General features: G+C 35.7%; 1 protein-coding gene across 7 annotated transcripts in view; it reads right to left on the bottom strand.

Annotated features, from left to right (window-relative positions):
• Positions 1-648: 648 nt before the first annotated feature.
• The window catches only part of ETV1 (ETS variant transcription factor 1), a gene marked incomplete at both ends in the record, with an annotated part of 61,276 nt that continues 46,421 nt past the window's right edge, over positions 649-15,503 (bottom strand). For 6 of the 7 annotated variants that reach the window (XM_079537989.1, XM_079537991.1, XM_079537990.1 and 3 more), the window contains 5 exons: positions 649-870; positions 3,399-3,500; positions 7,042-7,211; positions 10,255-10,323; positions 12,711-12,806. In XM_079537989.1, coding sequence (XP_079394115.1) covers positions 649-870; positions 3,399-3,500; positions 7,042-7,211; positions 10,255-10,323; positions 12,711-12,806 — 659 coding nt within the window. The remainder of the gene's footprint in view (positions 871-3,398; positions 3,501-7,041; positions 7,212-10,254; positions 10,324-12,710; positions 12,807-15,503) is intronic. The other variant, XM_079537992.1, reaches the window with a different exon arrangement.

Below are 15,503 nucleotides of genomic sequence, written 5' to 3'. Positions count from 1 at the left end.
TGCAAATAAGTGGGATTTTTCTTTTTCTTTTTTTTCTTTTTTTTCTTTTATTTATTTTTTTTTTTTAGGCCCTACAAACTAGCATACAAACAAAGTAAAACTCCAGAGATATCTGTTTGCTTTTGGAGGCAAGCTGCAAGGTCCAGCACTTCAAACTTCTAAATTAAATGCTGCAGTATATGCTTTGCTTCTCTTTTATATCTGCAGAAAGACAATTAAGAATGGCAAGAAACAACTGCCCTAGGCATGTTGTGCTGATATTATCAGCAAGTGGTTATTTTGCACAATGAGAATTAACTGTACTACGGATACCCAGAGAAAATGTACAATATTTTATGTTGATATGAAACAAAACAGACATGATATAGCTTTTTTGTACTTAAAACCTGTATGTTCCCTTCCCAAACTTAATAAAAAGCAAACCCACCCTTTTCCTCCTGTTACACACAATAATGTTTAGTTTCCAACCCTCCCCTTTCAAATAAAGTGCGCTGTCCATGGCAGACCATAGGAATAATGCAACAGGAAAAGCCCCTTTTAGTGTACTATTTAAAAAACAAACTGAAGTCGATTCAGCTTTCCTCTGGCTCTTGTGAAAGAGGAGAAGCCTAAGAGAGGGGGAAAACACCCCCTTTACTGTCACTGTTGTTAGTAGACATAGCCTTCATTATATGGGTGGGTGTTGCAGCAGCCACTATCTTGCATGTAGACCATGCTCTCGTCAAAGTGGGACAGGGGAACAGTGTCCTCCTCATTGATGTGGCGCTCCATGTCAGTCTTCAGTAAGGGGCGCTGGTTGTCTGGAAAGGCCATGGAGAAAAGCGCTTCAGGGTCGCAAACAAACTTGTAGACGTATCTTTCTCCAGCAACCTTAGGATAACAAAAAAAGGTAGCATAAGTGTTGATGTTTTTGCAACTCCACATTCAACAGATTTCTGAAGAACTCATCTTTATTATACAGTTAATAACAAGGCAGCAGAACGGGTAAGGACAATAGTAGAGACTAGGGATCTGCAGAAGCAAACTATGAGGAACTGTCTTGATTTTGAGACACGTGATATCCTTTTGAAAGGTGTACTAGTTATTTCAAACTTGTTTGTGGTTGTTTCTTATACTTAGCCACAAATGGAGCTGTTAGTATAGGAAAATAGTAAACAAACTGTCACTACAGAGGCAAAATAAAATGACTAAGTCCAACACTGTGTGCAAAGTGGAAAAAAGAATCATGTTGCACGATAGAGATCTGAATTTCACTTTACGTAGATTGATTCATACTTAAGTATAAAAGCACTTAGTTATAGTGCACGCTGATTGTACAGGGACAGCGTAAGCAAATACGTAAGCTAATATGTACTTAGCAATTGCTCATGCAAAGCCTGGGACATTTAGATTTGCTTATGGAGTGGCAATTTGTCCAACAATCCCAGTTTTCCCTTACTCAGAAATACCACTAAATGTCTGTGTTTTGTCCAATTAAAAGCTAAAGAATGATATTAAAACAAAACGAAACAGAATTACTGCCTTACTAAAATCTAAAATGAAAAAAAGCTACTCAGTAGTGCCTCCTCAAGTGCCATATTTAAAGAATTACAGTAAAAAATATGAGCAATATTGCATTCTCATCAACTAAAATTATTTGAAAATCAAAATCAAAATGATCATTGATTCCTGCAACACCATCTAGCAAGGCATTGAAAATGAATGTATGAAGATGGAAAGGTAATGCAAAGTTAACTGTATTCTTATGGGTGCAAAACAGTCTGTAGCATCTCCTTAAATTTTCATCTTATCTTTTCTACAAATGTAATATTTTGGTAAAGACAATATCTGCAGGAGAATTTTTTTTTTTCAGCAAATTAACATCAGGAAATTTTACAGACTGAAGTCTGCACTCAGAAACAGGATATTTACACAGCATATTACCAGTGCTTAACTTAAAACAAAAGGGGAAAAATATACGTACACCTTTTGCAGTAAAGAAACTTGCTACAAATTTATAACCCCATTAGTTTTAGCATAAACTAAGTTGCCAGATAAGATGATCCAAGGGAAAGTTTCAAACATTGCTATGTTAGAAAAGTAAGCAATCAGATTAGTTTTTAAAATGTGTGTTAAATACAGTCATATAGATAATAAAAGAGTAATTAAAGAGTTAGCAAGTTAGTTGTCAGAAGAACATGTTAAATGGATGTGTCCATATTATCTTCCTATTCTCATCTTTTCAACTTTTTGTACCCTCTTTGCTAAGATATTCTTGATTCTGGGCTGCCTTTGAATTGTCCATGCAGCCAAAACTAAAAACTGAAATGAGAAACACCTCTGTCTGTAGCAGTACCCAGAAAATCCAAGCATTTCTGCTTCTCCCTGACTGTACCTAGTTTCCAGTCCACTTCACAGAAACTAAGAGCACAGGTAAAAGACACACAAAAATGGATAGGGCAGTGTTGTTGAAGTACCACAGGCACAGGTTGTACAAGCTGTACCCCCTAGAGAGTGAAACAGGTGATCACTACAATAATCCCAGAGTATAAAAAGAGAACCTGTAGTAGCTAACTCCAAATGCAGACTTCAAAAGTCCTACTGGAAAAGCTACCTAGCAACTTGGGCTGAGGGCATTGTTTTCACTCATGCAGCTGGCCAATGGAAGGTTTAAACATGTTAGTCATCACAGATCACAAAATGAATGTGCAAAGATATAGAACAAATATATAATACAAGGTGTTCATTGTGATCTTTGACCATACCTAATAATTTTCTAGAAGTAGGAGGTCTCTCATGTTGTCAAGCTACATAACTCTATGTAGCAAGATTTAAAAATATACACTGAAATGAGCAAACTACAGGAAAATAACAGGCTGAATACTGTCAGCAAGACCAGGCTGTTATACATAAATTTTTGTTAAATATTTCTCATAGTTCAGTATATTATGAAATACTGAATTTCACTTAAAAATAGCATTATTACAAAACTATTATTACAAAAATTGGTAAGATATTTAGTTTTTTAATAGGTATCATTTTTCTCCCTTAACTTGCAGTTACAGAAGTATCTAAGCAATGGTCAGTTAATTTAGATCTGTAAAATATTATTCTTATTATACTCTGCTATTTGCCTTTCCCATGTTCGAGGAAGCTCTTTTGGATATTTTTCAATGCTACCTCTTTCCCTTTAATCCTGATATGCATTTTGTAAACTAAAACCACATACACTTTTTACACAGAGAAAAATATCTTGATGCATACACTGGATGTGGAAGATGAAAAATAAAGCCTAGGGTTTGTCTAAAGAGATGAAAAACCTATCTAAGCAATGTAGTTATAAGCACTCCTTGTAAAAACTGACTAGTGGATTAATATTCAACATTTCAGTGAAATTTAATACAGAATTAGCTGCTCACCTTTTGCATGATTCCTTTTTCATAATAATAGCGAAGTGATCGGCTAAGTTTATCATAGTTCATAGCTGGCCTATTTTTCTGAATCCCCCAGCGACGTGCCACCTGCCACAAAAATGGATTAGCATTGATTTGTTAAATGCATTTCACAAGCAGATCTTATCATCAGATATTTTATTTGGGGATTGAGTAGGGGAACCCTGCAGGTGGAATGCATAAATAAAAGAGAAGAGGCTGCTGTGACCTGAATTTCCCATGTACTAACACAATTTTTAATTGGACTCACCATCATCCATTAAACTTGGAATAGACTTACTCATTTGCAAACCTAGTGGTGGGCTGGTTTTTGTTGTCATTGCTTTGTTTTGTTTTTTTAAAGAAAAACAATGAAAAAATAGTTATATAAAGATATGATAAAAAAAAATATCAAGCTCCACTGGAAAGCTTTAAAGAAAGATGAAAGCTCTTCTTCAGTTAGTTATAGGAATGATTGCACTATTTTTTTGTGTTTTCTGTCAGAAAGCTAGTAAATTATATTAAAAACACATATATACAAGCTTAGTTCATGAACTAATACAGGCCATAACTTGGAATGATGTCAGTGCTGAAATCATTAGAAGATGGGAGTCAAAAATGAGTCCTAAATACCACTACATAAAAAAAAAGAATTAAAAAAAGTAAAGGGAGGCAGGATAATCACTTGGAGGAACTAGGTGGCAGAATGAACCAGACAGAAATTGCACAATTGTAGTTGTGTAATTTCCCTTCAAAATAATATCAAAAAGTAGTCACTAGCAACTTGTGAACCATTCCAGAGAGCGATATGGCTTCTGCTCCTACGATTTCTACTTGGCTTTATTCTTCCTGTTTTATTGCCAAAGATAGTTCTGGAGAAAGAGACTTTTTGTTAAAGAGCTTAACAGCTTATTCCCCACCCAAAATTATAACTGGTCATTGGCAACATTTCAATTACTGTCTGTACAAATGACTACCCATGTCAATGGAGGAAAAAAGAAGCAATGAACTCTTTAAAACACATTCTATAAAAATGTTAGCGAGGTTCATATGCATACAGCTCTGGAAAAAGGAAAGAGTAACCATGTGTCTTCTCTGCAGACAACTCTACAACACCTTCCCATAGGTGTCTGGAGTCTTTTGATGCAAACCATAGACAACATCCAGAATTGAGAACTGAAGGGGACTAAATAACAACAGTAAAACCCAATGACTTTGATCTCCATCTGGACATTAATTATTTAAAATTTATTTTTAAAGCATTATTTCCTTTCTACAGGTAAGACTTTCAGGCTTATGTAAATTATCAAGGCTTTACTAACTTTAGCCAAGTTGTAACTGCATTAAAACATACCTCCAAATCATGTCAATTTATACCAGCTGTAGATTTGGCTTAGATATGCAACCATAATTCTCCTATTCATCTTTGTAACACATGCCTACATCTATCTTTCTTCATTCCTGACAAGTTTTTTCCTGCATTAATCACAGTCCTAAAAATCACCATTGTATCAAGTGTGCATAATACAGCAAAGCGTATAAAACAAAACAGTCATCGACAACATGTTATACTGTATGTTATTTTAACATATGTGAAAAGGCAAGCAAGTACAGAAGTAGTCTTTGTAAGTGAGTCTTCCTGTCCTTCATCTGCAGAGCATATATCAAATCATGCTTTGAGGAAGTGAGCTGGGGTTCTAGCCTTCCACTTCATCTTCCTGCTGAAGGTTACTGTGTCTATGACAAGGCAGCAGAAATGGCCCTACGCCAGTTCTAAACCTCCACAGTTTACAGTCACATGCTTTCTGAATGAACTGTGGTGCCCAAAAAGCTGATACATACTCGTTTGTCATCACTCTTTCTACAGGCACATAAATCTGAAGAAAGGGAAGAGATACAAAGGTCATGCCATTGACATCCTAACCTGCCACAGCTGAATCAACAAGATCTTTGACTTCCCTTCAATTTACACTTGGCAACTAACAGAAGTGTGCAACTTCCCACAGGCTATTCTTATTTTAATCAACAGTTTCGGTTGGATCCACAGCATTCACGTGAAAACAACTTAGCCTCCTTTGTACTCCCTGAGAGCAGAGGAGCAAGCAAGTTTGAAGTAGTCTACCTTTTCCAGATCTTAGATGCAGCATTGCTCGAAAACACAAAGCAACTGCTGTGCAGTCTCACAAACAGACGATCTGACTAACTTTCATCTATCTCTTTGGGGAATTACGCAATAAAGAACTCTTAGGGTGTTGTTTTTTTAATTTTCCTTTCCATATCTAATAAAATCTATAATGTTTTTGCACCATCTGCTGGGAACGATTTTTCAATAAATGAAAAATGAATGATTTTTCAATAAATGAAAAATGTTGGATACTGAGATTGGAGCAAAGGATGTTCTGTGGTCAAATTCTTAGATGCACAGTGTCAGGATCTGCCAAGTTGAATATAAGTAGCATTGGAGAGCACCTGGACAGAAAAGAGCTGGCACATGGTCTCTGCAGCAGCCTGCCCATCAGCCAGATCATGTCAGGAAGAAAAGTAGCATTAGTATTGTCTCAATATCCAGCTACCCTTAGGGCTGTTGATGCATCATGAAACTTAAATGCAAGAAAGCTTTCAGATTGCTTATGGCAGCAGATGGATGGCAAATGGCAGAAGTAGCTGGTAGAATGAAGAAGCTGCCTTACACCCCCAAAGCTTCCCACTCAGCCCTAACTCAGAAAGAATCCAGAATGAGAATTTACTGTGTTCTCTTCTATTGCTCAACCCCTTCAAAGCTGCAAGATGTAAACCAGAATGATATTGCTTTTTTACAATACTCATCAAATCATCCACATCAGTATTACAATAAAATTCACACACACCAGATTTTCTAACAGTTTTCACTGCTGTTTAGAATACAGGATAGATTATTTAATGTTAACAAGTCAAGAATCTTTATGCAATAAAATGTTCAATTTATTCCTGTTTATCACACTAGTGAACTAAGTCATGGTTCAGCAAATGTTCATGAATACAAGCAATTTTATCTACCCAATGAGTCCTTCATGGCTCAGAGAAGCCAGGCATGTGCTAGAGTTTTTGCAAGAGTAGGATCTAAATGTGCAATAAGCAATCTAATGATACAGATAACCAAGAATACACTTTAAAAAAGAGCTTTTTATATTATTTCAGTGGGCTTTTACTGCCTCAAACTCTGAAATTTCTTTGTCATCTGTTTCAGACTTGGAGTCTTTCATTCTACAGGTAAAACATTCCAACTTTCCACACCTTTACACTGAAGAGTATTTGATACTAAAGAAACTATTCAGGAACAAGTTTTCAAAGGAATGTAGAACAGAACTCCTCCAGGAAAATAATTCTAAAAAATCTGGGCCCAACAATTAATACAGAGTATTTTGAAACTCTAGTACTTGCAATATATTCATTATTTCATAGGACTAGAAAATTAAGTCTCAACTCAAGCATACATATGTCTCAACACTCTCACTGTGAGTTCTTTCCATTACCCTTCTAAAGTTCTAAGAAATGAAATATTGAAGGAAAACACAGCCTAACTGTGAAAGAACCATGTCAAATTTTCAGTACAGGGTAGTGGACATCAGGACAATTTGTTCATCTAACCCACCTCCTCCGGCTCAATCAGCTTGAATTCCATGCCTCGGCCAGTCCATGCTATGAAGTGGGAGTTTGATGGGTCATCGAGAAGAGCTACCAAGAACTGCCACAGCTGAAGTGAGCCTCGCCGTTGATACGTGGGTCCCTCACGGTACATGCCTGGTTCCTGTTTGACGTCACCTGCACAGAATAACAACGTTAGCTGAGCAATCCGCAAAAAGCATCATCACTCAGTTTGTCGGATAAGCTGGCAAGGCAATCATTATGGTCAATAAAATTGAAGAAAAGAATGATTACTACCCAACTGTCCACAAATGCAGTAGTTTCCTTTCTCCTGCTATTAAGTGCAAACACTCTTACAGTAACATATTCATATGCAAACAAGTTCCTAAATTCAGTCTCACTTTATGGAAGTCTCTCTAAGCCTATCCCCATTTGCTTCTGATACATGTAAATCTTGCTTGCAAACTGTTTTGTAATATCCTCTGTCTGGAAGCACTTGAACTATTCTTGTGAGCAACTCTGATGTCTGAAGAACTGCATTTGTGTACTATACTTTGAACAAGCCCTGGTTTTGGAAATTCAATGTGTGCTTCAAAAGCTGCAAAACTATTGAGTGAAACTTCTTTTGCATGCAAATTCTCTAAAGGAAAATTTGACAAAGTATTTGACTTGGACTTAAACAGCATGTGCTTTACATATACATATGCAAATCCTGCAGATATGTGAGTTCCTCTGTGGCATATTGGACTTGCATATAAGCACACATTACTTTTACTTGCATCTATATATCAGTATTCCCCTGAAAAGAAGTAGTTTGTCTAAAATTTCAAATCCAGATGAAGCTATTAAAACCAACAATATTTTGCTGTTCCACAAGCTGCCAGTGAAAAATTGTCCTGCTTCATCTATACTGTATCCTCTTGTTTTTAAATAATATTCATATGAACAACTCATGCAGACAACAACAGCTGAAAGGTTTGATGCTGATTTTCTGCAAACAATAACAATAATCCTTGAAAAACTGGCAGAACTCCTCGTTTAAAGTACCAGACCTGCAGCCCCTGTGAAAAAACACATGACCTGTTTAGTACCAAACCACAGCATTAGGATGGTCATTACAGAATGGCTCCAAGTAGTGAAAATAAGAATAATAATGTTAAAAATGGAGCACTTCCTTTTGTAATCAGGAAATAAAATTGAGTCAGTAGCTGTGGAAAACAAATAAATCAACACAAGGCTTTTTGGTTTATGCGAGTTTGAAGCTCCAGTCCTGAAAGGCTTTCTTTTTCAAGGACAATATTTTTCTTTTAATGATAGCTGAGCAATGCACAAACAGTAAGTGCATTACTACAGAGGATCAGGCTATTCATCTGTGTTGATCTTTGATATCAAATCAAGCAGCTTGAGAATCTACTTCTGAAACATCAAAGCTAGTCCTGAGCTTATCCCATTTTGGCTTTACAGACCAAAACATAATAACATACTTGCTACATTTTCTTCAAAAGTTATCAGGCTACAAGCATAAACACAAACATTTCTGTCATGATATCAGTTTTCTCGAGGACAAGGTGTTGTCTCAGTGAACATCGTCACAGCTACCAGCACACTTAGTGCTTTACAAGCACTCAAACATTTCCAAATACATATTCTTTTAATTATACTTTTTAATTTTTTTAATTATTTTATTTGTATTTCTCTCCTATTTTCATTCCTTCCTCTTTACAAAACTCAATAAACAAAAAGGCTTTTCAAGAAAACAATGCACAAGTACTCCTCACAAAGAATTTTAACCTTTTCTAGAACAGGGCCTGATCCCATTCCCATAAATGTAAATATATTTTTGTCACTAGTACTGAAAACAGATCAGGCACACAATGGTTTGGGGAAAAATGAAAAACCAAATAAACAACAGGACACAAACGAAAACAAAACCACATGACAGGATATGCTCGATGGAAAAGAAACTAACAAAAACATTCCAAAGCCAGCATAAAAAACAACTTTCAAATAAATCACCCTTTCAGTTAATGTGTCAATTCTACGACAATGCAATACTGGATTAAGCAATCCTCAGAATTAGGTGAAGGCTAATATTATTTAAATTCCTCCATTTATTTCCTACTCTTCCTTACCAACTCTGAAATACACATGACACTTCAGGTTGAATAACATGTAATTCTTTAGATTAATGTCATTTTAGAATCTCCCATTCTTCAGTAAACACAACAAATGCTGCTAGACACACAATAGTTTTGCAGTCCACCTAAGTAATTCTCAGGGAAAAACAAAGAAAATAAAGCAGAAAAAAAAAAAAATAGCAAGAGTTTTCTAGCTTTCCTTGTAGCTATGGTCAGAGAGCTGTTCACAAGTTCATCAGAAGGTATCTCACCCTTCCTGTTAAAATAAATAAAGCAGGACATACATACAGTAACTCAAAGAAGCCACTCTAGCAAATTTAAGTAATTGATCTCCAAATTACTTCCCAAAGTTGCAGACTAACAGAGTCATCGGCAAGAAATACTGAGTCCATCTACTTTGTCTATAATGAAATAAATCTGAAATCAACTGAGTTACATCAGGAAACTCATTTTACATTGGAGTAACTGAGGATAATTTGGGCTATTTATTTTACTTGACCCCAGAATCCCTCTTGAAAAAATTCTGTAGGAATAGGTAGATGATTTGTTTGTTATCAATCCTATTGAGAAATAAGCCACTAGTACAATGCCTAACATAGCATAAAAACACTTATACCAAACAAAAATGCCTGATATACTCACTCCCTACTATTCATCTCTTCACAGACAACAAGAAAAGAGGCTTAATATTCAGTAAAACCAGAGCTGTTTCTTTCTCCTCTGTTTTGTTAATTGTAAGAGATGCTTTAATTAAATCTCTAACAAGAAGAGGTATGTGATCATCAGTGCAATGGAAATCCTCCCATTACTTATCAACAGTACAGGAATTGAGCTCCTCTGCGCCAACTTTGGATACAGAACCCTTCAGTGGCAAAATCTGAACAACATTCTATTGAAAAGGAGACTTCGGTTGCAAGATACAAAGGTCAGCTTTGGTTGGGTGCACTGCAAATGGTGTGTTAAGGAATCCTAAATTAGAACATTACTGACCTTTTTTTTGATCAGCAACAGAGAAAAGACCCTCATCTTTTCCTTTTTCATCTCCACACACAAGAAATGAGAGAGAGATGTGTCATACATACCATCAAACTTCTCTGGAACAACGCAAGTGTCATCATAAAACTGCCTAGGTCCCTTTTCATACATACAACCTGTAAGTAAAAGACAAAGAGGTGTTTATTTAAAAGATGCATGGAGAAAGATGAGACCATAGGCTTAATGCCAGAGGGAACACTAAGTCATACAGGAATCAAATTAATATGCCACATCCTTTACACAGCACCCAATCACAACATTTTGGCCACAGTACAGGAGTGTTTAATTAACGTACGCATTCCCAAAAGACTGCTGATTGCATCCTGCAAAAATGAAAAAGCATCCATTTTTCTTTATGATTTATTTCAAAATGTTTGCCTCATTTCCTGTTTGAGTTAGCATGGCTTTAACTTTTAGCCCTTAGTTCCTTTATGTCTTCTGCCTGCTAGACTGAAGTCCTACTCAGGATTTTTCTCCCTATCCATGGAGAAGACAAGCATTGGATGTTTACTCCAATTCAGGTAATTTTGTTAAATTTACTTTTGTCACTAAAAGACACTCTCTGTAACCCTGCATTCTTTCTAGAACTTTCTTCTGTGCACATTCCTACTTTGCAATATTATTTTTAATATCTTGACTAACCAGAACTATACTGGATGCCAGCAGCACCTTTGCTAGTGCAACCTGGAGAAGCAAAACATCTCCTCTTCTCCTGTCCCACTCTGACCCTCTTTAACTATGTAAATCTTGCATAAGGATTTTTTGCCATATGCCTGCAATGTCTTCTTAGGCTGATTTCCATTGTGAAGCCATGTGGTCTATCTCAAAATCATTTTTTCCAATACACTGTTTCCTGATTCCATAGGTTTGGTCTATGTTCATCATATTAAAGAAAAAAAAAAAAAAGGAAATGAAAAAACCTTTTTGTTTAATGTGTCCAGATTACCATGCAATTGAAATCGCTTTGTGTGATTGCCCTGTCCTGCCCATTATTTACTGCTGTGCCATAAAGTTATCAATTAACTTTGTTCTATATCTTTAATGAAAATATTGAATAGCAACACTTCTGATTCCTACAGCTCTAACAGAAACAAATCCATTCAGTAATGGTTAGCCAATGACAACCACTTTTAGATCTGTCAGTAAGCCAGGTCTTAATGTATTTAATGTGTACTTTACTGATACTGGTTAGTGCTAACTTCTTAATCAGAATATAATGCAGTGGCAAATTGAATGCCATTAAAAAAAATAGGTCAACTATACAATAAGAGAGACATGTATCTTTACCAATCAAACTTTTAATCTCAACAAAGAATGAAATCAGATTTCTTTGACATGACCTTTATGTCATAAAATCATGTTGACTGATTTCTAAACACTGAGAACAAATATTTACTATCTCTGTTTTTTCTGCATCATTCATAACAACTTTACCACTTCCAAGTACTTACGAGTGCATAACATGGCTGTTTTTCCTCAGTCTATACCATGATTAAAACTCACGTCTGTTGACCCTAGCCCTGCTTTTGTGGACTTTTCCCTAATGTCTTTCACCTCCATTAGTAAGCTTATACACTTCATATAATTTCATATACCAACACTATTATAAATTTCCAGCCCCTATTTCACCTTCCTTGTTACACACCACCTTTTATTTCTATTTTCTGCCTCACCAGAAACAGGTGGATTTAAGCAACTTTTGTTACCTTTCCATCTGTGGCTTTTCACTAATAAATGAAGTTTTACTAGAGGACTTTCATTCATACATCTGTTTGAATTCCCATCAATTTCTTTTAATTTTCTTTGGGTTTGTGAAATTAGTTCCTTGGAAGAAAAACAAACAAATTCTAAACAAAAAAAATCATATACTGAAAAAAAAGATTCATCAAAGCAGGAGAGTGGACGTCATAACTTCTTTCTCAGTGGTCATTTTTGCTTAGCTCTGCTGGTCTTCTTAATATGTATAAAATGCTATTACTCTGAATTATTAATTTTGACAATGATTTAGGCTCTGCCTTAGTGAAGTCATTAAGAGCTCTGCTATATACAAAATGGCTTTACAATTTGGCTATCAAAAACAACCAGAACACTGAATTTAAAAAATCCTAACAAATGGGGGAAAAAAGCAACAAACAAACATGCACTGAATCTTTCTAAGTACAGAATGGATTACTTAGCAGTTAACAGAGTCTGTCACACCAAAAATCTTCAAAATATCATTTGAGCAGAATGTGTTGTATGGACAAATTTTTGACTGTCTCTTCCTTTCAACAGCTGTCGCCCTTGAAAACCAGAATGAGTAAATTCACAATAAAGTTGGTTCTATTCTAGTCAACTAGAAACTAGGTACTAGAATCTACAAAACTTCAGCACAGCAGAAATTCAAAACTGGGAAGTGAAAGACAATGGAGTCTTCTCATCAGCAGGATTAAACCAATGAACCTCAAATTCCTCCAGGTTGTGTTTTTTTTAATTTTTTTTTCCCATTTCTCTCATACAATACTTGAGCAATACAAAATAGAAAACTTAACTTCTGTTCTGTTTGGGTGAGCCAGGAAGCCTTCTTGCCTCATGTAAATGGAATGGCAGCTAGGCACTTCTGAAAGGAGAAGACAATTCTAGTCAATAGACTGTGTAGAATTAAAGAGTGCAGGTTATCAATGAGACAGACTGCAGGTAAAAGAGCAACAAGGAGGATGCATGTTACAATGAGATAGAACCTTACAACTCAGTCAGTGTTGCAGAGCAGAATGCACAAGGCATGGTGAAAGAGAAAATCATAAAGTGAAGATCATAGATCGCATTCAACATAGGCAGTTCACAAGCCCTTATTGCAATCAATTTAGCTACAAGCTGAGCCCTATGACACATACATTTGAGATAATTTACAGACCAAAAAATCCACACAAGGCAGTACAAGTACTTTAAACCCTGTTCTTGTATATCCATCTTTGTAACTAATTCAACACAACATTTTTAATCAATTATACAGATAAACCTGCCCTACCAATCACATTAGACACTTAAAAACTCTACAAATACAGTATCATGAATATAAGTAATGTCAAGGTGAATCTGCAGTAGGCTATTGGTTTTTAGACTCTGGTTTAGGATTTGGAAAGTTGAAGAAATTTCTGGAATTGCTATGTATTTAAACAGGAATTCAGCTACACCAGTTTGATCTTCCACCTGTGCATGTGCACTCTTAACAAAAAAAGAAGCCTCCTAAAATAATAGATAGTGTACACATTCTAAGTAATGCAAAAATCTATTTTCCGTTCCTCTTCTACTCAAATTTGCAGGAAGAATGACAAGAAAAAAAGAACAGAAAAATTAATGAAAATTATATTCTTTATATGTTTTTTTCCTGTTAGGGATAGTGCAAGACACAGGGAACAAACAATCTGTGCACAGGGACTTGCAAAGATAAATAAACCATACATGTTTGCCCTTCTAGATCACATTTAACTCACTTCATGGATATCAAAAGTCTTGCTTAACTCAGTCTATTAGATCTCGTGATAAATTTCTACCCTAATGTATGCAATCTGTTACCAGTAACTTGTAACTCTAAGACATGTAAACAGTGGTTGAAAGAGCAGACATTATTTTTCCAACACTGCCTAAAAACTTTTCCAGAATGTTATTCCAAATTTCACTGTTCACTGCCTAGTGATGAGTATCAAAGATATGGCAGGATAAGAAAATAAGGTTTTACAATGGCTTCACAAAACAAGTGAAACATGGGACAGCAATAAGTTTCCTCCAGCAGTCCCTGGCTTCTCCTGAACATCTGTGTCAAACTCTTCATTACCTCCTCTCAATGAAATGCTCAGTGCCTGCCTGCTTTCTAATGTCTCAGACAGCTATTCTGAGCAGCCACACGTTTCAACAACTCAGCGATCACAGAAGTCAAGTATAGCTCTGTAGACTAGAAGTCAAGGCTACAAGTAGTGGTTCACCTGCAAAGAATCACTCATCTTAACAAGCAGACTGAGTTTTAAGGAGAATGGAAAAATCTACGTAAAAAAGAGGAAGCTGAAGAACTGAAACAGATGCTATTTTCTATTTTAGGTAAAAATTCCCTAGTATTGGCAGCAAAACCCTTTTTGACTCATGAACTCCGCTCTTGCAAAGTGATATAGCAGAGTACGCAGAACAAAGAATTATGTATGCATTTAAGAAGCTACATTTTTGCCAGCTTGGGGTTTCATCTCTCATGCTCCTAAAGTCAATTATAATTAACATCTGGAGTCTTTTTTAGACAAGCATTGTTTCTACCAACATTACTTAATCTTTTGGTTAGCTTGCACTTAAACAGTCCACAGAGGACCGAAAAAATACAGCAGGCAAGTTTATTTCTCGTAAAGTAGCTAGAGTCTTGTTATCCTAAAGTGCTATCAGTTAATTTATGAGTATCAGAGTGGGTCAGACTCTAATCAAATTGTAGAAACATTTCCAAAGTGATTATTCAATCAAATGACTAACATGGTTAATTAGGAGCCATAAACATTGCTCTGAAGTTCATCAAAGTAATGACTTGCCCAGAAAAATTACTGCTAATTAAATTGCCTGCTGCTTTCATTTCTACCTTATCTAATAAAAAGTCCAACCAATGAAATTTAGCATTGCAGTTTTGAATTGTACTAAATGCTTGACTAAAACCCAGAAGTATTTTTACTAACTAAACAGAGCTACTTCAAAAGAAAACATTTTAGTACAGAAATTACAGGGCAATTATATGTTTTCTTCTTCTTCAAGTATTGTTTCAAGACAACAAATGAGAGAGAAGTGGACATAAAAAACTGCCAGAGAAGAATGCAAGCATTTGAGTGACTGATTTGACCACCTTTCAGCAATTTTCAGTCTTTGAGGAAACATGTGCCTGGCTTCAGGACAGGCAAAATTCTTGCTTCAGGCTTTCAGTGAACTAGTTCATATTGTGAAGTTACAACATCTCAAGAACAGCAGAATACAGTTTTCTTGTCATTAAAAAAACATGGAGACAAAAAAAAATATTTATTTTTTTATAGCTAATCTGAAATACTTAGAGGTCGTTCTTCATTGCTCCTCTAGATAGCAACAACATAACAGTCATCTTAAAACACTGAATGTGACATTTTATCATGTTGGTCTGAAATATTTTTTCCCCAAGAGGTACAGTTTTAAAATCACTGTAATGTAGACACTGCAGAAGTACTTTTGCCCCTAGAAATGTCACAGAGAAAGTACTAGAAATAAGAAAAAAAGCAGAAAAAGCCCAAACAGATCTCCACAGGATGAGAAAAATCTGCTG

Source organism: Tetrao urogallus (genome assembly GCF_951394365.1).
Source record: "Tetrao urogallus genome assembly, chromosome: 7".
In the NCBI taxonomy this organism is placed as follows: Eukaryota; Metazoa; Chordata; class Aves; order Galliformes; family Phasianidae; genus Tetrao; species Tetrao urogallus.
The sequence above is the reverse complement of the archived record's forward strand: the minus strand, read 5'-3'. Positions and strand labels throughout refer to the sequence as shown.